Genomic DNA, 22,494 nt, shown 5'->3' with positions numbered 1-22,494 from the left:
ATGACTTGGGACAAAGGAGAGGGCCTTCTCTGTGGTTGCTCCTAGACTTTGGAACTCGCTACCCATTGAAATTAGGCAAGTGCCCACACTTGCAGCCTTCAGGACGAGTCTAAAAACTTGGCTGTTACGGTGTGCCTTCAAGGATTAAACAAGTCCCTCACCTTGACCAACTCATCACATAATATATTTTGATGCATTTTATCTCACCATTCAGTGAACTAAATTCCATTGTCCCATCCAAACGTCCAGATATATCACCCTACTCATCCATCTCACCCAGGGTTTTAAAAATCCTATTTGTTTTATTTGGTCCTGCCCACTTGGTTATTGTTTTGTTATTTATGTTTTACCTTGTGTTTATTTTATATTATTTTTTTAGATTTTATTGTATTCTATTTGTTGAATTAATTTATGATTTTATGTTGTATTCTTTTGCTTTACTGTAATTGTTGGGCTTGGCCTCATGTTAGCTGCCCCAAGCCCCCTTGGGGAGATAGAGACAGGGTGTAAATAAAGTTTTAATATTATTATTATTATTATTATTATTATTATTGTATAAATTTAGTCTAAAAAGAGTCTTAAAATCCCAATAAGGCAACACTTTAAAGAGCCCTGGTGGTGCAATGAATTAAACTCTTGTGCCGGTAGGACTGAATACCGACAGGTTGGAGGTTAAAATCTGGGGAGAGCGTGGATGAGCTCCCTCTATCAGCTCCAGCTCCCCATGTGGAGACATGAGAGAAGCATCCCACAAGGATGATAAAACATCAAAACATCTGGCCGTCCTCTGGGCAATATCCTTGAAGACTGCCAATTCTCTCACACCAGAAACGACTTGCAGTTTCTCAAGTTGCTACTGACACGAAAAAAAAGGCAACACATCTAATCCTACATATAAACGTTTTGTCAATGTTAAAAAAAGTTTTATACCTACAGACACATAAAAATCTTTATCCACCTAATGACCACTGCAGACCAATAGCTGGATAAAGGTTCTCAAGCAATTCTGTCTGTTGGTCTCTTTTCTGCCTCATTTGAATGCAGCCACTACAGAAAACAATCATAACTCCTAACATCCCCTGATAATGTGACTAAGAGATTTGCAATCTGGCACAGTTGGATGGTGTCAAGCTGAGGAAACATGATATATAATACACAGGTGTTTCCATATTCCTAATCCGGCACATCATGAACCAGAAGTAATGCTTGTAAGAAACAGTTCATCTGTGAAATAGAATGCAATACAAGGTCATGCCATGTATCTGCATTCCCTTAAAAACCTGCCAGAACTTGCTGTATAATGACACATAAGGAGCTCTGAAATACAGTAGGGAAATATTTTAGAAAAAGAAAGGACAGGAAAAAAACCAAATCAGTCCAGTAAATGAAGACCAGGAAAAATTGAGGTCAATATGGTAGCATTTTTGAATCATCATCAGGGCACCACAATTTTGAGCACAAAAAGGCAGGGAGTATGGTTTGCGTGAAGAATTTAGCAATCTGAGAACTTCAATCTAAATGTTTTAAAACGAGAAAGTTTTGTAGCCCATAATAAAGAATATTGACAGTAGACCTGGCAGCATCTGGCAAAATCTCCAATGCCACACTTTTCTAACAACCAATGGATATATATATTTAAAAGGAACACCAATAATGTTTGACCCCAAATAACATTTAAGCAATCCAATCATGTCCTTTCCACTAGAGACAGACACAGACAGCATGACATACTAATTGCAGCCTCTTATTGATCTGTTTTCTACTCTAGCCGATAATGGTCTTACCATTGAATGAAAATCCTTTTTCCTTCTCTTTGTATTACTTAGTGCTATGTGAAGTGGCATCTAACTATTTGCAATCATAAACTGCTCTGTCTTCAAACATGCTAAATTTATTCTAATGTAATAACCAAATGCAGTGAGATGTGGAATTCCATAAAAATCAATAGAAGGTAATATGTTTGTATCATTGTGCAAGCAGGTATATCTTTAACAACTCTATAATCATTACGCCTTTTAACAAGAAATTTTTTTAAACCTGGTTGCAGTGGCCCAGATGGAAGACTTTACTTTGGCCACATAGGGGGAAAGTATTTAAGCTTTAACTTGCAGTGCTCATGAGATTTAAGCCATTCTATCAGACTGATTTCAGGCAATCCCATTCTTCTTGACTGCCTTGAGTCACTTTCGGGCAGAGAAAGGCGGGATAGAAATACCGTAAATAAATAAATAAATAAATAAATTCTTGTTTGTTTGTTTTTTAAAATCAAAACCAAATGGGAGATACCTGAGATGATGATGATGATGATGATGATGATGATGATCTTTATTTATATACCACTCTGTCTCCCTGGGGAGACTCAGGGCGGTTTCCAAGCAACAACATCAAAACATACAGTCACAACATGAACTAAAAGTAAAAGTAACAGCAACATAAGCATGGAATTACCCAACAACACATCTATATTAAAACAAAATCCTGCTTGTCTTCATATCTATTTGTTAGGGTATGGAAAAGGAATGGGTCAGGACAATTAAAAAGGCTGGGTCAAGACTGATACAAATTGAAATAAGATGGGACCAGCATCTGTAATAGGTAAACGACAAAAGAGGCGGGCTATTTCCAGGGGCCTGTTAAAGCAATGACCAGGGTAATATATAGGGGGCTGAGTCGTGTCCGGACAGTGTCTGGGCTGAGCTAGCACTGGTCACTCTCGAAGATTTGTTGCAACCACCAAGTCTTCAAAATCTTACGAAAAGTGGATAGGGATGGGGCCTGTCTTATTTCCCTTGGAAGGGCGTTCCAGAGGCGGGGGGCCACCACTGAGAATGCACTCTCTCTCGAACCCACCAACTGTGCTTGTGATGAAGGTGGGGGCGAGAGGAGGCCTTCCCTGGAGGATCTTAGAGTTTGTGCCAGTTCATAGCTGGAGATGCGATTGTGAAGATAGGCAGGGCCCAAACCATTTAGGGCTTTATAGGTCATTACCTGCACCTTGAATTTGGCTCAGCAACTTATCTGGGTGTTATATGCTCCCTATAGTTTGCTCCAGTAAGGAGCCTGGCTGCCGCCCATTGTGCTAGTTGTAATTTCCAGGCCGTCTTCAAGGGCAGCCCCACGTAGAGCGCAGCAATAGGCCAATCTGGATGTAACTAAGGCGTGGACAACTCTGGCCAAATCAGACTTCCCGAGGTATGGTTACAGCTGGTGCACAAGTTTGAGTTCTACAAAGGCCCTCTCGGCATGCTGGTACTGAAATCTCAAATATTTTCTGTATACTGGAGCCATAAAAGGTAAAGGTAAATGTTTCTCCTTGACATTAAGTCCAGTCATGTCTGACTCTAGGGCATGGCGCTCATCTCTATTTTCTAAGCCGAAGACACCTCCAAGGTCATGAGGTCGACATGACTTCAGGGAGCACCGTTACCTTCCTGCCAGAGTGGTACCTATTTATCTACTCTCATTTGCATGTTTTCAAATTGTTATGTTGGCAAAAGCTGGGTCTAACAGCGGAAGCTCACCCCGCTCTCCGGATTCAAACCACTGACCTTTTGATTAGCAAGTTCAGCAGCTCAGTGGTTTAACCCACTGCACCACTGGGGGCTCCATTGGAGCCATAGGGATATGTAAATAAGCTTTAATTTTAAAAATAAAAACCAACTAATCATGGACATCCAGATTTTCCTTCATGGTTTGAAGAAAACTCTAATTAAACCACTCAAACATTTGAGCACCAAAACCAGCCAGCAAGTACAACTGCTCTTGGGCACTGTAAACGGGATCAGATACACACCTCTGAACCACTAGAAACAAGGCACAACTTTTATGGCTCCAGTGTGCAGAAAATGTTCTCTCTCTTTTTCAACTATTTCTTGCTTGCCATGATTTTTTGGTACCAACAAAGGAAGGCGTATGCTTTTTGGGGCTTTGATGAACAAAATTTGCTAGTGAAGATATGAATGATCTAGTGGTCCAATGTTATGTTTGATCATACAGAAGCCTTCCTCCTACTGGGATATCTTCCCTTCCAGGGTTGTTGGTGGCCTCTCCTATTGGTTTGACTTCATCATCTGATGCTTCTTCTGTCTTTTCTGATTGAACTCTTGCTCTATTCTTCTGTAGCTGCCAAATCTGTATCATTTTGCCTTTCAAAGCCTCTGCCTCCTCAAAAGCAATAGAAAGAGTTTCTGAATTGTTTACTCTCTGGGCTTTTCTTTTGTATATAAGGTAACATTTGTTTCTTTTTGTCTTTGTTCACCATCAGAACATTCTGTAATAGCTTCTTTCCAAAACCAAGTTGTCTTCAGTCACTCAACTTGGATGTTCTCACTGCATCTAGAAGTAGCAAGTGCTAAATACACATTTGGAACAATATGCTCATCTTTCTTTTAAACAAGATTAAAATAGTTAATCCTGTGAGATTTAGAATTTTTATATGAGTTTTTCCAGAAGATCATTCAGTGGTTCATGCTCCACACAAATATTCAGTAATTTGGTATTTGTAATTATCTATAATGCAACCCGGAAAGAAGAAAAATGTGATGGGATGTGCCTATTTATTTATTTTACACATTTGTACTCAGCCCTTCTCATCCTGAAGAGGATTTGGGGAGGCCTTGACAGGCAACAATTTGGTGCCAACACAATCCAAAAATAAACAAATACAATTAAAATCTAAACAACTAAAAAAGATCAGTTATTAAAACAATAGTTAAAATCACGCAAATTCAAATCATAGTCCCAGGCTTGTCCATTTGTCAATCACATTAATTCATTATCATTATTGCACTGCTACAATTACTGCTCTAATGCTTGGTCCCACAGCCACATCTTAAGTTGTTTCCTGAAGGTCAGGAGAGAGGAGGCTGACCTGATTTTCTTGAGGAGAGAGTTTCAAAGACAACGGGCCACAGCTGAGAAGGCCCTGTCTCTCATCCCCACCAGTTGTGCCTGCGAGGGGGGTGGAATTGAGAGCAGGGCTCCCCCAACAATCTTAACCTCCAAGGAGGATCATAGAGGGAGATACATTCTGACAAGTATGTGGGACAAACTGTTGTCAAATTTCCCCAAACCAGGGTAAATAACTGTCAGAGGCTAGGTGAATTCATTAATCCTCCAGAAAATTTTGAAATACCTCACATTCCCACTGCAATGCAAAAATGTTTTGGCTCCAAACATCTTATAGAGGACTTGGGATATTGTTGTCATATTCTCTCTTCCTGGTCATTTCAGGGTCAGGAGAGGGGTTTGTCCCTAAGACACGATACAAAAGCCATGTTTTTTACTTCTCTTTTCTAATGGTCTTTTTCTGGTTCCAAAAAGGTGCAGAGGGGGAAAAACAAAATCTGAAAACACCTCCCTGACCCTTAGAAGGTGGTTGGGGTCATTCTGAAGCTTGAAAAAAAGCCTTCCTTCTGAAACCCTTGGTTTCCTGAAGGCCACACCTTGCCCACCCCTATCCTCAATAAAGATAGTCTGTAATCATAGCACAGGAAGAAAATATCAACAGTAATTTTTTCAAGTACTACCGTATATCACAGCTGTAGAAGACCACAAATAGAGCAACCAACAAATGTAGACATGTCCCTAAAAAGCTTTGGAGTTTCAATTACTTATTGGAACCTCTAAAGGCAAGTGATCATAAACTTGGAAAGAGACATAACAAATGTGGAGGTACTAAGTGTTCCCTCTTTCAAGCATTACTATTTTGCTTTGATGCCCCCTTGCCTGGTATATACTTACAGGATCAGAAGGCCCACAGAAGTTTCTGAATATTTTTTCAGGATCTATCTGTCTAATCTCTAGAGCTATACAGGGTCCTGAACAAAGTTCTACAACCATTTCCTGTAAATAGAAACAAAATTACATGCTATGGTAAACATGTTACAGTATATGACAGTACTGAACACTCTGTATTTGTCAGCACTAAATTTGCCATTCCAAGGTATTCTTAGCCACCCCTAATAGTTACATATCTTACAGTTTTCACCCTGTTATTTTCAGGGGCAGAGAAGCTCACAATATGATGCCATCAGCTATGGGATTTCAAGGAGTATAGGAGAGAAATCAAAACCAACATGGAGATTTGGCACAAAGCTTAAAAACATAATGTTAGTTGGGAGCACCGAGAATACCTAATTAATATGGCTGCTGGCTGTAGGCCATGCTGGAAACCATAATCCAAAAAAAAGTAGCCTTTCAAACTCTGATTCATCATATTGAGGACAGATTATGATTATTAATCTAATCTTAGGGTGCATCTACACTATAGAATTAATGCAATTTGATACCACTTTAACTGTCATGCCTCAATGCTATAGCATTCTGGGTTTTGTAGTTTGGCGAGGAACCAGCACTGTTTGACAAAGGAAAAAGGAAGAGGGGACGACCAAGGGCAAGATGGATGGATGGTATCCTTGAAGTGACTGGCTTGACTTTGAAGGAACTGAGGGTGGCCACAGCCAACAGGGAGCTCTGAAGTGGGCTGGTTCAGGAAGTCATGAAGAGTTGGACGCAACTGAACGAATAAACAACAAACAACATGACAGTTAAAGTGGTGTTTCTACAGTGTAGATGAACCCTTAGAACCAGAAATATGTGTTTTGTTCATAAAAGAACTGGAAAATACAAGCTTTACCAATCTAACAAAGATAAGCTAAACCTAAACCACGCCTTGTCAGTCACTGTGTTGCACTCTTAGTGGCTTTGATGAAAAGTAATACATAAACGTTATATTCAACTTGTGGGCATGCCTTTCACTACATAAAAAGAATCTGCAGAACTGTCTACTAAAACGAGGGAAGGAGACACAGGAAAGATTCTCGAGCAGATCATTAAGGAGGCAGTCTGCAATCACTTAAAAAAGAATGCTGTGATTGCTAAAAGTCAGCATGGATTTCTCAGAAACAATTCATGCCAGACTAATCTTATCTCTTTTTTCGATAGGGTTACAAGCTTGGCAGATGCAGGAAATGCTGTGGATGTAGCATATCTTGATTTCAGTAAAGTCTTTGGCAAAGTTCTCCATGATCTTCTTGCAAGCAAAGTAGTCACAAGTGGGCTAGGCAATGCTATTAGGTGGATCTCTAATTGGTTAAGCGACCAAACTCAAAGGGTGCTCAGCAATGGTTCCACTTCATCCTGGAAAGAAATGACTAGTAAAGTGTCGCAGGGTTCGGTCCTGGGCCCAGTCCTGTTCAACATCTTTATTCATGACTTAGATGCAGATTTAGAGGGTCTGCTTATCAAGTTTGCAGATGACACCAAATCAGGAGGGATAATTAATACTCCAGAGGATGGGACCATTTTGAGAATTCAAAATGACCTTAACAGATTAGAGAGTTGGGCCAAACCTAACATAATAAATTTCAACAACAACAAATGTAAGATCCTACACTTAGGCAGAAAAAATGAAATGCAAACATACAGGATGGGTGATCCCTAACTTAACAACACTACATGTGAAAAAGATCTTGGGAATCTTCATGGACAAGAAGTTGAACATGACCCAACAGAGTGATGCAGCACCTAAAAAGGCAATGGGATTTTGGGCTGCATGAAAAGGAGTATAGTGTCTAGATCACCATGACTCCTCAATCTAGACCAGTGGTTCTCAACCTGGGGTCCCCAGATGTTTTTGGCTTTCAACTCCCAGAAATCCTAACAGCTGGTAAACTGGCAGGGATTTCTGGGAGTTGTAGGCCAAAAACATCTGGGGACCCCAGGTTGAGAACCACTGGTCTAGATTGAGGAGTCATGGTGCCTCTCCATTCTGCTTTGGTTAGACCTCACCTGGAATACTGTGTCCAGTTCTTGGCACCACAGTTCAAAAGAGACATTGACAAGCTAGAAAGTGTCCAGAGGAGGACAACTAAAATGATCAAAGGTCTGGAGACCATGCCCTATGAAGAGCCTCTTAAAGAACTGGGTATGTTTAGCCTGCAGAAGAGAAGGTTGAAAGGAGACATCATAGCCATGTATAAATATGTGGAAGAATGTCATAAGGAAGAGTGAGCAAGCTTGTTTTCTGTGGCCCTGGAAACCTGGACTCGGGGCAATAGGTTTAAATTACGAGAGAGGAAATTCCACCTAAACATTAGGAAGAACTTCCTGTCCAGAGGAGGACAACTAAAATGATCAAAGGTCTGGAGACCATGCCCTATGAAGAGCCTCTTAAAGAACTGGGTATGTTTAGCCTGCAGAAGAGAAGGTTGAAAGGAGACATCATAGCCATGTATAAATATGTGGAAGAATGTCATAAGGAAGAGTGAGCAAGCTTGTTTTCTGTGGCCCTGGAAACCTGGACTCGGGGCAATAGGTTTAAATTACGAGAGAGGAAATTCCACCTAAACATTAGGAAGAACTTCCTGACTGTAAGAGCTGTTCAGCAGTGGAATTCTCTACCTTGGAGTGTGATAGTAGCTTGGAAGCTTTTAAACAGATGCCGGATGGCCATCTGTCAGGGGTACTTTGATTGTGCTTTTCCTGCAAAGCAGGGGGTTGGACTAAATGGCCCATGTGGTCTCTGCCAACTCTATGATTCTATAATGTTACTTACAGGATATTCTGCAACTACACCTTTGTAAATAGCATAGAATTCATCTGCATTTGCACGATCCATATAGAACTGTATATAAAAAAAGAGAAAGAACATGTGTCAATTACTTCTAAAACAGAAGGGCAATTTCTAACTGTTTAAATAAATTCAACAATAGTACTAATACTGTTAACATAACAAAATAAGTAAGAACACTGTACATTTTATAGCTCCTCTCTTTTTAGCATGCATATAAACCAAAAAATTTCTTTCTTTTCAGTTAATTCCTGTTATGCTAATAGTTGCCAAATAAGCAGATGGAAAATTCAACTACCTGAACTGCAAGCTCTCCTTTGACACAGCTGCAAGTTTAACATTTTATAAAATTGAAAGAGGATGAACAGCTCCACTGTGCCTCTGTATCAACAGGTATATTAGACTAGGCAACCATCTTTATTCGGGTTAGTTAAGAAGTTTCAGATTTTTGCTGGTAATTTAATGAGACACAGAATCATAGGTCTTGAAGTTATTTATTCCAATTTATCTCTGAGGTACCTAAGAGAGGTGGGAATCGAACCAGTCTGAAGCCTTTAGTGAAAAAGATTCCACCACCCTCTAAAGGAGTCTAATCCAATGTCAAACAGCATTAACCATCAGATTTTCCCCCCAGTGTTTAGCTGGCATCTCCTTTCTTCTAATTTGAATCCCATCAGTTTGGATCCTATCCATTGGAGCAAAAGACAACAAACTCCCCCAATCCTCTACATTAAAGCCTTTCAGGTATTTGAATATTGTTCTTGCATCACCTCTTCTCATTTCGATGCTTTCTGCAACATTTATAATCTTGGTTGGAGTCCTTTCAGCAATTCCCAGCTTTTAAGAGGATATCATTCATTTGCTAGTTCTATTCTGCTGTAGGCATCACACATGGTGTGGAGCAGGGGGAAATTTTGAGGCAGAAAATATCCACATTTCTACAATGTTTGCAGTCACTCACACTATCCCTTCTTCTCTGATAGAAAGCCTGAGAATACACCCTATGCAACCTGCATTCAACAAGCCGTATTCAAACTTTTTGCACAAAAGTAGGCTTCCCCTCCTCAAACTGTGCTGTCTGGAAAATGTCGTGGACTACCATATCTAGTATATGGTACCATATGTAGTTCCATAGAATAAAATATAGCACAATTAAAATACACTGCATCTCATAATTAAAACAATAAAACTGATCAACAGACATCCTAAAAACATAAGAACAACAATAACCATCAACCAGTAGTCAAGAACGGTGGGCGTGTTCAGATCTAGGAGGGTTGGGCAAAAAAGCAAGATGAAAATAAATAAATAAGTAAATAAATAAATAATCTATTCCAATTTGCAGTAGAAGCGCTTTTGAAAGAAAGAAAAAACAACTGCTGATGAACGGGGGAGAGGTGCATGCTATATTCAGGAAAGGGATATCCAGGAATGACCCATCTTATGAAACAAGTATGGGACCACTTCAGTTCTGATACCCAAAAACCCCGCAAACTCTTACAATAGAGCCTGGGGTTCTAGAAAAAAAAAGCAGATCTGACAAACCTCGAGTCTGTATATGTCTAGTATTACATAGTAAAGGGGGGCTGTTTTTTTTTTTAAAAAAAAAAACACCTGCAAGATGAAGACTGGACATCCAACACCAGTGAGAATTGTGGACCTGCAAAGAATTGCTATAATACAGGGTGAGAAACGAAAGACACTGGAAGATAAAGTAACTATCATGATCCCAGGTGAAAGGGATTAAGCTACCACTGTACAAGGTGATGTAGGAGATTTGTTTCTCCACACATATCGTCTCATCCCACCAGACAAGAATTGTGAACAAAAGACAAGAATCAAGGATTACCATCTGCAAGGCTGAGATTTCAAATCCTTTATCAAGTATTGATTTGATTATCTTTCCGGCTAGACCTGTAGAACATTTTTTAAAAGGGAAGTAAAGAAGAAAGGTCAGAAGCTTCATAGATACTTTCTGGATGCAATAATTTTAAGTCTTGCCACTATCCCTGTTACAGTGGCTCAAAACTTATACATTTATTTTTGTGAAAACCAGTGACGTGCAAATTCATCTAGGGAATATGAAACAAAAACAGATTAAATTAAGGAAGCTGAGTTATGCGGATCTTTGTTGCCAGTGTGATGTTTCTACTTTTCACTATTTTGTCGAGATTGGTCATTGTTCTCCTTCCGAGAAATAAAGATCTTCTGTTTTCCTGGCTGCAATCTGCGACTGCAGTAATCTTCACACCCTCATGTATCTACATACTTAATTCCCAAATAAATGTTTCTCTATTGAATGTACAGAGTTTTTCAACCTGACATAACATTAGTGTTATTATACTACTTGGCCTCTCTGATACAGCAGGAAATAGTGCAAAAAAGAGGGAAATAAATGGGCAAGTTACAAATGGGTTACATAGGGCACATTTATTTGCCCTAACCCAAAATGATGTAAGACGAAGACAAGTCTACACATAAGCATTAGTGTTAACGTGTAAGCGTTTGGCAAGCACCCATTGTATTTCTTTCACAAACCTCATAAAAATAAAGCCTATTTCTGTCCTCTCCCGCAAATGAATAATAAAATGGTAACATCTTATCCAAAAACAAGAGTAGGTCCGTTTTTGTTTTTTTTTTGGATGAGGGAGAGGACTTAAAAATATATAGATGGCAACCTATTTTAAAACATTCATATCTCGCTAAATAAAATAAAGTGATTATTCAAATAACTGGGACAAGTACAGAACATCTTTAAAATGTGATTACCCTGAAAAGGCAAATCTGAACAGCAGATTAGGTGCTAGTTCAGGATTTAGTACTTTTTTGTGTGTGACAAAGTACAAAAGAAATCACTGGAAGGACTAAATACAAATGAAGGAATGTAATACTAATCCTAGTAAAAATGCATAACAAATAACTTTGGGTACAAAAAAAAACAAGAAAGGGAACTTTTTATGTCTCCAACACAGCATTGGGTTACTAGGCATTAATGCAGAAGAAATAATCTTCAAGCACACATTAGTCAGAGGAAGTAAAGTGGTACATCAACTTTCCTGTTTAACAATTCATGCTCTAGTAACACATAAGGATAAACAAAACAAAAAATAGATCTAAAATATTAGACCAAAAAGAGGGTGCTGTCAGTACTGTACATGCGCAAAAACATTGTGCTGGATTAACATTTTGGGATCCAGCAGTCAACTATGTGTCACCTCCTGGATTCAGAAAATATATGTAAAGTTCACACTCCTTTTGCTTTTTCTTCTATATCTTCTCCAGGAAGGAAACCCAAATGTTCATTGTCCCATTCCAGCCTTGGACAGTGCTTCAAAAACTGCATGGAGGGCCAGTAGATCATCCAAAGCAAAAGATAATGCAACACAAGAGAGTAAAGCGGTATATAAACATAGTAAATAAATAAATAAAACAGACAAAAGAATGACAAAAGGAGGGAGGGAATTTCCATATGTACTTGTAAACCAAGGAATTTACCACAGAGTATTTTTTAAAATGCCTTCTCAAATGTTAGTCTTCTTAAATTGAAAGGGACTTATTTTCAGGTAAATGTGAACAGTACTGTACCCTGAGGGCAACTACCTGTGTGTATCCTTGGATTACAGTGTTATTCAAGGATACTTTTCAGCAGGTGGACCTCAAAGGAAAAAGTATTTATGCCACTTGAAGCAGGAATTTCCTTTTCTGAGGTGTCACCTTCTCATACTACATAAAATTATTCATTTTGGCATGTTCCTTTTTTTAGAAACAACAAAAATAATAACAGAGCAACATTTAAAATTATCTCCAGCTCTGTCAATACAAAGCCCTCTAGTATACTCTATTTTCCAGCAACCAAGAAGTCTGTAAGCTTTCCACAATATGTTCTGACCTCACAAATGAATTTTGCACACACAAAGATAGATCAAACTTTACAACTTCTTTGTTCTCAGCATGCAAAGAAGCTACTGTGGACACAAACCATTGGTTCACCTGATACTGACACACTTGAATAATGACTACCCTTTTTATTATCAGATCTCAATACATTTTAGGACAAAATAATTTTACAAGCATGTCTGTTTTATCGTGCTTCTTCTCCACTTCGATCTTATGTTTTACAATAATTTGCCAGATGAAGCATATTAGGAATCTCAAAATCTTGGGTGTATCTTTGTCCCTTCCCAGTTTGTCCAATAAATGACCCAGATTTTTTCTGATCTTGAAAGCTAAGCAAAGAGCAGCTCTGGTTAGAACTTAGATGGGAGACTGACAACAAGTACTTTGCCAGAAGAAGAAAGCTACCTCTGAGTATTGTTTGCCTAAGAAAATCCTACAAAAATTTGAGGGGTTGCCATAAGTAGACAAGCTACTTGAACATGGGTATTGTCAACATGGCTGCTTCTTCTTCTTGTGTAATCCCTTTACAGCACCAATTGGGAAGTATCCATAGTCACCTTCCTTAACATTAAAATATGCAAAACACTTCACCAGAGAAAATTTTAACAACCAGTCACATTAATTTTTCATGAAAAATAGGAATAAAGAGAACCATTACAACCCCAATCCATCCATCAAGCTCTACATAAAATAAATGGCAAATTTGCAATACAGAGTTATAACAGCTGAGTGTTTTTTTTAATAAGGGACTCAAAATAGATTTTGTGCAATTAATATATTTTGCTATTTATTTAATGTTATTGTAGCCACTTATTAAGGATAAACAATCCACACAGGCTTAGCAGTATTAAGTAAAAAGCATAATTTTTATACAATATAGCAGTTACCAATTTATGTTGTCTGCTAAAAAGAATTTCCATTAAGAAAATAAAGGACTACAAAGGGGAAGTATATGTGAAAAAATATTGTTGAAAGTCTTGGTCAACAAGAAGTTCCAAGAGATTTGTATAAAAACAATGTTGTGTTTTACCACACAAGTAATTAAGTGTAGATCTCCTAGCACTTTTTTCCCAATCACAGGTGTACTATGAACCCATCCTGCAGCTTGTTCAACCAAAATTAGACATCTCTAAGTTTCCAACACATCGAGATGAATATCAAAGCTACTTCTGAAGTTAAAAAAACACATGTAGAAGGTAGTGAAACAGGATGGGTATCGTAAGCACCATAATTAAAAAAAACAAAACAAACAGAATTTAGAGCTGGAATAAAGCAGACATATACTGGAGTAGACTACATAAAATAGTACTTCCCAGACAAAAAAAAACCTCATTTAATATGGGTTGCTGTGAGTTTTCCGGGTTGTATGGCCATGTTCCAGAAGCATTCTCTCGTAATGTTTTGCCCACATCTACGGCAGGCATTCTCTGAGGCTGTGAGGTCTGCTGGAAATTCGGAGGGTGCCTGCCATAGATGTGGGCAAAACATTACAAGAGAATGCTTCTGGAACATGGCCATACAGCCCGGAAAACTCACAGCAACCAATTGGTTCCACCCATGAAACCCTTCGGCAACACACATTTAATATGTCTGACTCCTTTACATAGCCTTCCTCAGAAACTAATGCCATACTGGGTTGTTTCTAGAATTTCAGATTCTTAATGGTTAGCCACATCTTTGTGTGTTGCTACAAATAATCAGATAATCTCATTCACTCATGCTAACAGATGATTTGCTCATAATTCCCTGCTTCCTTCTATCTTGCAAATGCCCCACATTCCCTCATCAAAAGCATCACATTCTGACTATGTTCATAGACTCCAATATGAATAGCTAAGATATCAGAAGTGACTTAACCACATGTTCACATGCCTGTTAGTTGTAATAATCATTGAGCCTTTGCGGGAGAACATTATTGGATAACACAGTTTTTCAGAAATTCAAATAAACAAATTTTCCTGTGTTTATCATAACAGTGTCAACCTTAGGCAAATGATTCGTATCCCGCACCCTCAATATAAAAACAAATATGTAAGGCAATAAGGAGAGCACAGTTTGAAGCAAAGTGGGGTGGAAGAAGGAGGAAAAAGAGATATAGTATCCTCGTCCCATTATAAATAATTGGAAGGGATGGTTCCTGATTTCCTGCTAAAAGGTTTAATAAAGTTTGCTTTAAGGATTCTTCAGATAAATGTGCTGATTAATCATTACTAATGCACATCATGTGAACTTTGATCCCTTGGATTTCTGTTTGAATTAAAATGACAATCATGCTTTTGGCCACTGATTTCTCTGCAAAGTGCGGCAAGGAATACATTCCTATTCTACCTTTCCTTGTCTGTATTTCACAAAAAGCTTTCAAAGCATAAGAAATGTACTCTGAACAAATACAATTTACATGAATTTTGCACAGCCAACAGACCTAGACAATGTACTTCTTTACTCAGTAATCAAATTATTAGATGCAATATCTGCAGATATGCTCTCAACTGTTGCCTATAGAGCAGTGTTTCTCAACCTGGGGCTCGGGACCTGTGAGGGGGTGTCAGAGTGGTCGCCAAAGACCATAAGAAAACACAGTATTTTCTGTTGGTCCTGGGGGTTCTGTGTGGGAAGTTTGGCCAAATCCTATCATTGGTGGGGTTAAGAATGCTCTTTGATTGTACGTGAACTATAAATCCCAGCAACTACAACTCCCAAATGTCAAGGTCTATTTTCCCAAAACTCCACCAGTGTTCGCATTTGGGTATATTGAGCGTTTGTGCCAAATTTGGTCCAGATCCATCATTGATTGAGTCCACAGTGTTCTCTGGATGTTGGTAAACTACAACTCCACAACTCAAGATCAATGCCCACCAAACGCTTCCAGTATGTTCTGTTGGTCATGGGAGTTCTGTGTGCCAAGTTTGGTTCAATTCCATTGTTGGTGGAGTTCAGAATGCTCTTTGATTGTAGGTGAACTATAAATCCCAGCAACTACAATTCCCAAATGACAAAATCAATACCCTTTCCAACCCTACCAGTATTCAAATTTGGGCATATTTGTGCCAAATTTGTTCCAGTGAATGAAAACACATCCTTCATATCAGATATTTACATTACTATTCATAACAGTAGCAAAATTATAGTTATGAAGTAGCAACGAAAATAATGTTATGGTTGGGGGTCACCACAACATGAGGAACTGTATTAAGGGGTCACAGCACTAGGAAGGTTGAGAAACATTGCTATAGAAAGACACATACTATGTCCAGGAATTTTGAGGTTACAAGGCTACTCTACAAATACATTCTGATCCTGTACTAAATGAGGCTGCACATGGATTGTTGCATCTGGAAATATATTTCAGTGTATATCTTCTAAAATCACCAAAACATTAAACATTTGGGTTTTTGGAATGATTCAATCTTTACTTAGCTTCATTTTTTTCAATGAATGTCTGAAGCTAACTTATATCAACATGGGCTCCTGACTCATCTAGACCTAGCCAGTCATTTCTGATTGACAACAGTCTGAAGTAGTAGGTGTTTCATTACATTATCCAAGCTCAGTCTTTAAGATCTTAGTTAAACCTAGTGAGCTAGTCATGTAAGAACTGTAGAAAGAGACTAAAATGAATCGTGGGGAACAGAACCTGAGAAACATTGCCAGATTAAGATAAGAAATTACTTTCCTGCCCTAGGAAATAAAATGATCCATGTCCAAAGACATTTATCATTGTCTTCATAACACAAGGCAGCAGAGAGGAAACAATGGAATTAAGGCTATGAAAACTTCAAACACATTCAGGAGCAGCTTTCCAAAGCAACATGAAAACCTGGGGAGTGTAGGAGACTGAAGAAACAGTCTGTATCTAACCTATCAAGGGTAAAAACATTTTGTTCTTTCACACCTGAAATCTGCAAACCCTATGTTGAAAAAGGACAGAGACACTGGAAAGACTTGTGGTTTCCTCTTACTCTGTACTCCGTATATTTTACCAACAGTCTGAACCTTGCCACATGCACAATGGAGGACCTTCTTATGGCAACATCAGAGACATGCCAGGTAGCCAGCTACTGGTCAAAGGACATTTAGTATAAAGCCAAGTTTTTTACACTTTGTGTTTTTTAAATACATTACAACTGTTCTCTCAGTTTGCCTCTGATACGATAAAAAATAAACTAGCAGACTGCAGAGCAATTAAAGCAAAGAGTGATGTGCCATTACGTAAACACTGAATTTTTTATTCTAAAAACAGTTATTCTAGCCAACATCAACTTCTTCAGGTGCAAATCTTATGCTAGTTGCAGGAGACACTCTTTCATCGCCTATATTCTGTGAGTCCCTTTCCCCATTATTCTAAATTTAGGGCTACATTTCCTAGAAAGTAGAATAATATTCAGCTGCTAACCTGTCAATTAAACCTGTAACTTACAAAAACGTCACAATAAACTTTCCTTTTGCTAGACTCATTACCAAGGTTTTTTTTTTTCTTTGTTTCAGAAGAGACTTGAAAAACTGCAAGTCGCTTCTGGAGTGAGAGAATTGGCTGTGTGCAAGGACATTGCCCAGGGGACACCCGGATGTTTGATGTTTTACCATCCCTGTGGGAGGCTTCTCTCATGTCCCCACATGGGGAGCTGGAGCTGATGGAAGGAGCTCACCCGCGCTCTCCCCAGATTTGAACCTCTGACTTGTCCTGCCGGCACAAGGGTTTAACCCATTGCGCCACTGGGGGCTCCTGTAATACATGTGAATAATTTTTGGTGGATAAAATTTAAAGTTAATTCCTGTTAACCCTTTGCCTGGTTATCATGGGGGTTTTTTTAATCCTGTCAAACATTAATAATGCTTTCATGAGACATGTTTCATGTGCATTTGATCACTGTGTCTTCTCTTTTAACAGGCGCTCTGGTTGCTAGGGTCTCGTGCTTTAGCTGCTTAGTGACAGATATATCTTTATTCCACACTAGAACTGAAAAGAAAGTCCAAAGATAAAGGTAACAGGTGACCTTCCCATAGCTTTGTCATTAGATAGGAATCCTACAAATGAGGTTGCGCAATTACAGTGAGCTTATTTATGACTGGGACTCTGCCCTAAAATTAAACATGAATTTCCTAAAAGATTAGATCCGCAGCTTTGATTCCCACACTGGTCAGTTACATATATATTGGACTGTAGTGCACTGAATAGTGAAATGGACACCTACACACTTACTGCATTTTTGCTCAGGGGTGTAAAAATGGGATTGGCAGAAGAAAGTGAAGTGATCATTCTAAATTATAAACACAAATGAGATAAAGCTGTTAAGCACCTGAGAACAACTTAAAAGGAACTACCAGTAGTTATATTTGTAAGGCTCAAATTAATTCCAACATGCAAAAAGGAAAGAAGATGAAGAGGTCCTTCTCGGTAGTTGCCCTGGCCCTTTGGAAGTCTCTCCCCATTGAGATTAAAAGTGCCCCTTACCTCTTGTCTTTCAAGATCCAGTTGAAGACCTACCTGTTCAAGCAAGCTTTTGAATTCAATTGCTAGTGACAGCAAGGTCGATTTGCACTGAGCTTAGCGAAATATACTATTTAATTCATTAGTCTCCACAATAATTGTAAGTAGTTTTAAATGCTTTTAATGCTTAATATTTATTTATATCTTATTTCTGGATGTGATTGTGCTTTGTGTGATTTTTGTCGTATTTTATATTAAACTAGCTTGGGGAATCGGTGGTGCCCAGGTTATTTGAAAAAGTTATGGTTTGTTTTTTGAACTTTGGCAATATCAGTTTGAGAAAGTCTAACACCATTTGTTGGGGGGGGGGGGGGGAGCCAGTCTTTCATTTTGTTTTTTGGATGCTCCCAATAGAAAATGCATAAGGATGTGGGTGAACTACAATTCCCAGAATTGTGAGTCAATCCTTCCCAAACGCTGCCATTATTCAAAGTTGGCCATGTTGGGTCTGTGTGCCAAGTGAGGCCAGATCTGATATCAGCTGGGTTCAGTGGTCTCTGGATAAGGATGAACTACAACTCCCAGGGCAATCACCCACAAACCCAGCCAATAATCACAGTTAACTATGTTGGTTCTGTGTGCAAAGTTTGGTCCAAATCTATCATCAGTTGGGTTCAGTGCATTCTGGATAAGGGTGAACTGCAACTCCTAGATTCCCAGGGCAATCATGCCCAAACCTTGCCAGTATGCACAGTTGGCCATGTTGGGTCTGTGTGCAAAGTTTGGTCCAGATCTGTCGTGTTCACAGTGCTCTCTGGATGTAGGTGAATTACAACTCCTATTAATCAAGGTGAATTCTCCCAAACCTGGTCATGGGGGTTCTGCGTGCCAAATGTGGTCCAGGTCCATTATTGAAGGGGATCAGCGTGCTCTGCCTTGATGCAGGGTGAATTACAACTTCCTTTCTGTTGAATCTGTCCCCCAAACCCCTTCAGTCCAGTTGCTGATTAATTCCTCTGTGTTTGCTATGTGCCATATAAAAGGGTAGGAAAGGGTTAAGGGAGAGGCATTGGACGGGGTCATGCAAATCCACACAAGGAACCCTGGGATGCCTGCCTGTGGTGGAGGAAATAGATCAAATCTAGGATGAAATTGTCCCAGAATGAAAGCATTCCTTGGGTGGTTAGTGTTTGGGAAGGACATTGGCAGGGTTTGGGCAACATATTCATGGCACTCGCCATAGCCTGCAATGTCAGTTGAGGGAGTGCCTTTGGAGGCTTCTCAGCACTGTTTGTGGAGATGGGAGGCTGTCTGTGTAAGTGAACACCTCCGCCACATAGACACATATATACATTTTTATTCACTTTAATTATGTGTAAGATGTGCTTTGCTTTGAATTGTATTGTGTTGTGGGCTGATTTGGGTCCCGTTAGGGAGGAAAGCGGGATATAAATAAAGATTATTATTATTATTATTGTTATTATTATTATTCGACAAGGAAATACCAGGTATTATATCCTGGACTTGTACAGTGATACCCTTCATTTCAACCCATCTCTGCCTATCCTACTAATACTCTGGCCTGTTGTGTAGACTTTGTAGCAATTAATCCAGGCTCCATGAGGCTTGCAAGTGACTGATGAATTGAATCTGTATCAGTTAAAAAATTCCAATTGGTTCTGCAAGCAAGCTGAAAATAACATTTGTCCTAACTATCATCAGCATAAGGATCAGCAACAAGAACAAGGAGAATCTTTGGTCATATTTGGATTTTATGCATCGGCACTTTTTGCCTGATGTCAAGATTCTATGTGATCTGTTTTGTCATAAACAATTGTGCCCTACTAAGACTGCTCCCTTTCAAACATTTAAACATATGCCGAACACTTATCAGATGACACAAATTCAATTCACACAACCATCCTTCCATTCCACCACGTACCATGCATGTGAACATCTATCACAAGATGGCTTTCTAAAAAGCTTACTTAATTCAATTTCTGCTAATCTAAGTGTGTAGAATTTTAAAGGTCTTTTATTCATAGGGTCATTATAAGTCAAAGTCAATTTGATGGCAATTACCAACAACAAAGGTTGTGTGGGTGACTGTTCACAATAGTTTGAATTAACATTTACTTCTAAAATTTGTTTTAGTAACTGGAGAAAGTGGAACCAAGATATATAATTGTACTGTAAACATTCTGGTATTACTCATTTTCCTATATCTGATGCCAGGGAAGGGAAACACAACTGTCTATAAAAGGTTTTGTTTGGATATCAACCATTTCAACTAACCTGGTGAAGAAAAGATTCAAAGAACCCCATCTAAGGCATTATAACATGGGTTCTATCAAATCAATAAGAAGTATATTCTGGTTTAAAATAGTTTTCAAAAACAAAAGAACTTAACTGTAGATCGGGGTAGAAAACTATATGGCCATGCTGATGTTTCATGTTTAAATGTCCTCTTACCTTCGAGTGAATTGTTCTATTGAATTTATGCTTAGTTATATGTTATTTGCTTTATGATTTGGTTTATTTTTGTAAGGCATTAAATTTTGCTATTATTTTTTGTAAACCTCTTTGAGCCCCCCCCCCCCCCCCCCCCGGGGTGAGAAAAGTGGTATAAAAATACTGCAAATAAATAAATAAAACTATCAACAGCTCCATAGCAAGAACACAATGGTGACAAATGCTGGGAATAGTAGCACATTAGCATCTAGAAAGCTCGAAATTGCCACCTCGCTTTATATTCAGATTATTTTCTGTATATATACAAGTTGTTCTACAGGGAGGTTAAAATTCTGTTTAATATGATTCTGGATATCCAGATTGCCAGCAAATCAACTGAATCCATGTCTTTGAATTCAGAGTCACTCATATCCTCTCTTTCAGCCCACGTAATTTGAGTCATGAAAGTGATATCTATTTGACGTAGGCTTAGATCCAAAGTCCAAAGACATTACTCTCCCATCCCTGCCACTGAATTTTCCCTTAGTTCTAGGAATTTTGCACAAACTCAGAGCCCTCTGAACTCAGCACTTTTATAGCTCCCATGGCACCATTATGATGTTATGTATTATTGTGATATGTTTCTATTTGTTTTTGTTTTTATTTTATTGCATTGTCCCTTTGTAAGCCGCCCTGAGTCCCTTCGGGGAGATGGAGGAGGGGTATAAAAATAAAGTTCCATTAATTCAGTGATTCTTCATCTGGAAACTAACAACTGGATTTAGGCATACTTTTCCATGTAAGGAAAAATGGGGCAGGAGAAAGAGTGAAAACAGTGGGAAAAGAGGAATATAGGATGGCCATCTTGCAACCTTTTAGAGTTAGGATTGTCGAAGGCTTTCATGGCTGGAATCACTAGGTTCTTGTGGGTTTTTTCGGGCTATATGGCCCAAAATGCCTCTAGAACATGGCCATATAGCCCGAAAAAACCCACAAGAACCTAGAGTTAGGATTGTTAGCTAGACATTCACAGAATACATTTGGGCATCTAGTTCAAGGGGGAAAGTTACCAGTTTGGGAGCATGGAAAACACAACATAACTAACTGCAAGTCCAGCATCTTTAAAAACACCTTCTGAAGGTGTGTTGCCACTTAATAGTGTATTGATATTCTAAAGACAAATGGTTGTTGGAAACAAAATGTACAAATTTCACAACACTGAAATAATGACCATTATTCCTTAGTCTGGCAACTAGTCACCACTTCCAATGATAAAAATAAGTTTGCAAAATCTGACGTTGAAAGGGCTGCACTTAACCAAAAGCAATTTCAAATAAAATAAATGTCACTTCAATCAAAATCTAATTTGAACTAGAAAACCAATTTGTTTTGATGCTGATGTTGATTTTAAGTGTGTTTTCCCATAATGACTGCAATTATTGCATTAGCTTGATTGTTCAAAATTTTCTACCACATTAACTTTTCCCAGTATAGTATTTTAATCACACATAAACCATATCTGTCAACATAGAGAAAAGCCCAAAGGCAACACGCTTATCAAATCTGGCAGGTTATTAATAAATCCAACTTAAGCTGTGTTTCCACAGACAACAGATAACATGGGAATACAAATGACTGTTCTATATTGGACCATCTAGCTCAGCGTTGCCTACGTTGGGGTGAACAAATGCCACAGGGCTACAGACAAACTTTTCAGGTTGGCTAAGTAGTCAAGAATGACACTTATTTTTATTTGGAACTTTGTTTAATTAAAAATATATGAAATTAACTACAAGTATTTTAAATTTAAGTATTTTAAATTTAAAATTAGATTTTAAATTAGACAAAATAAATTATTTGAAATAATCTCAAATTACAATATCTTTATCTGTAGGCTGCCCTAAGATATTTTCCTATAGTATAGAATACAAATATTTTAATAAAATCATAAATAATACATTAAATATTAGCGTAAGTCATTATCATTAAATAAAATCACCTATTAATGTAAACCCACTGGGTGACATTGGACACTCTCTCAATCTCAGAGATACAAACTCCTTCTGAACAAATGTTGCCATATTTCCGCTTTTGCACTTCCATTCACTATTACCTGTGTGTTTAGTCTTATTTAGATCGTAAACTT

The 22,494-nt window shown here is 38.4% G+C and overlaps 1 protein-coding gene across 2 annotated transcripts in view; it reads right to left on the bottom strand.

Annotated features, from left to right (window-relative positions):
* NME7 (NME/NM23 family member 7) overlaps positions 1-22,494 on the bottom strand; it is an 87,405-nt gene that overhangs the window by 30,954 nt on the left and 33,957 nt on the right. For both annotated transcript variants that reach the window (XM_060770743.2, XM_060770744.2), the window contains 3 exons: positions 10,422-10,486; positions 8,558-8,626; positions 5,743-5,844 (listed from right to left, as the gene is read on the bottom strand). In XM_060770743.2, coding sequence (XP_060626726.1) covers positions 5,743-5,844; positions 8,558-8,626; positions 10,422-10,486 — 236 coding nt within the window. The remainder of the gene's footprint in view (positions 1-5,742; positions 5,845-8,557; positions 8,627-10,421; positions 10,487-22,494) is intronic.

Source organism: Anolis sagrei, chromosome 3 (assembly GCF_037176765.1).
Source record: "Anolis sagrei isolate rAnoSag1 chromosome 3, rAnoSag1.mat, whole genome shotgun sequence".
NCBI classification, from domain to species: domain Eukaryota; kingdom Metazoa; phylum Chordata; class Lepidosauria; order Squamata; family Dactyloidae; genus Anolis; species Anolis sagrei.
The sequence above is the reverse complement of the archived record's forward strand: the minus strand, read 5'-3'. Positions and strand labels throughout refer to the sequence as shown.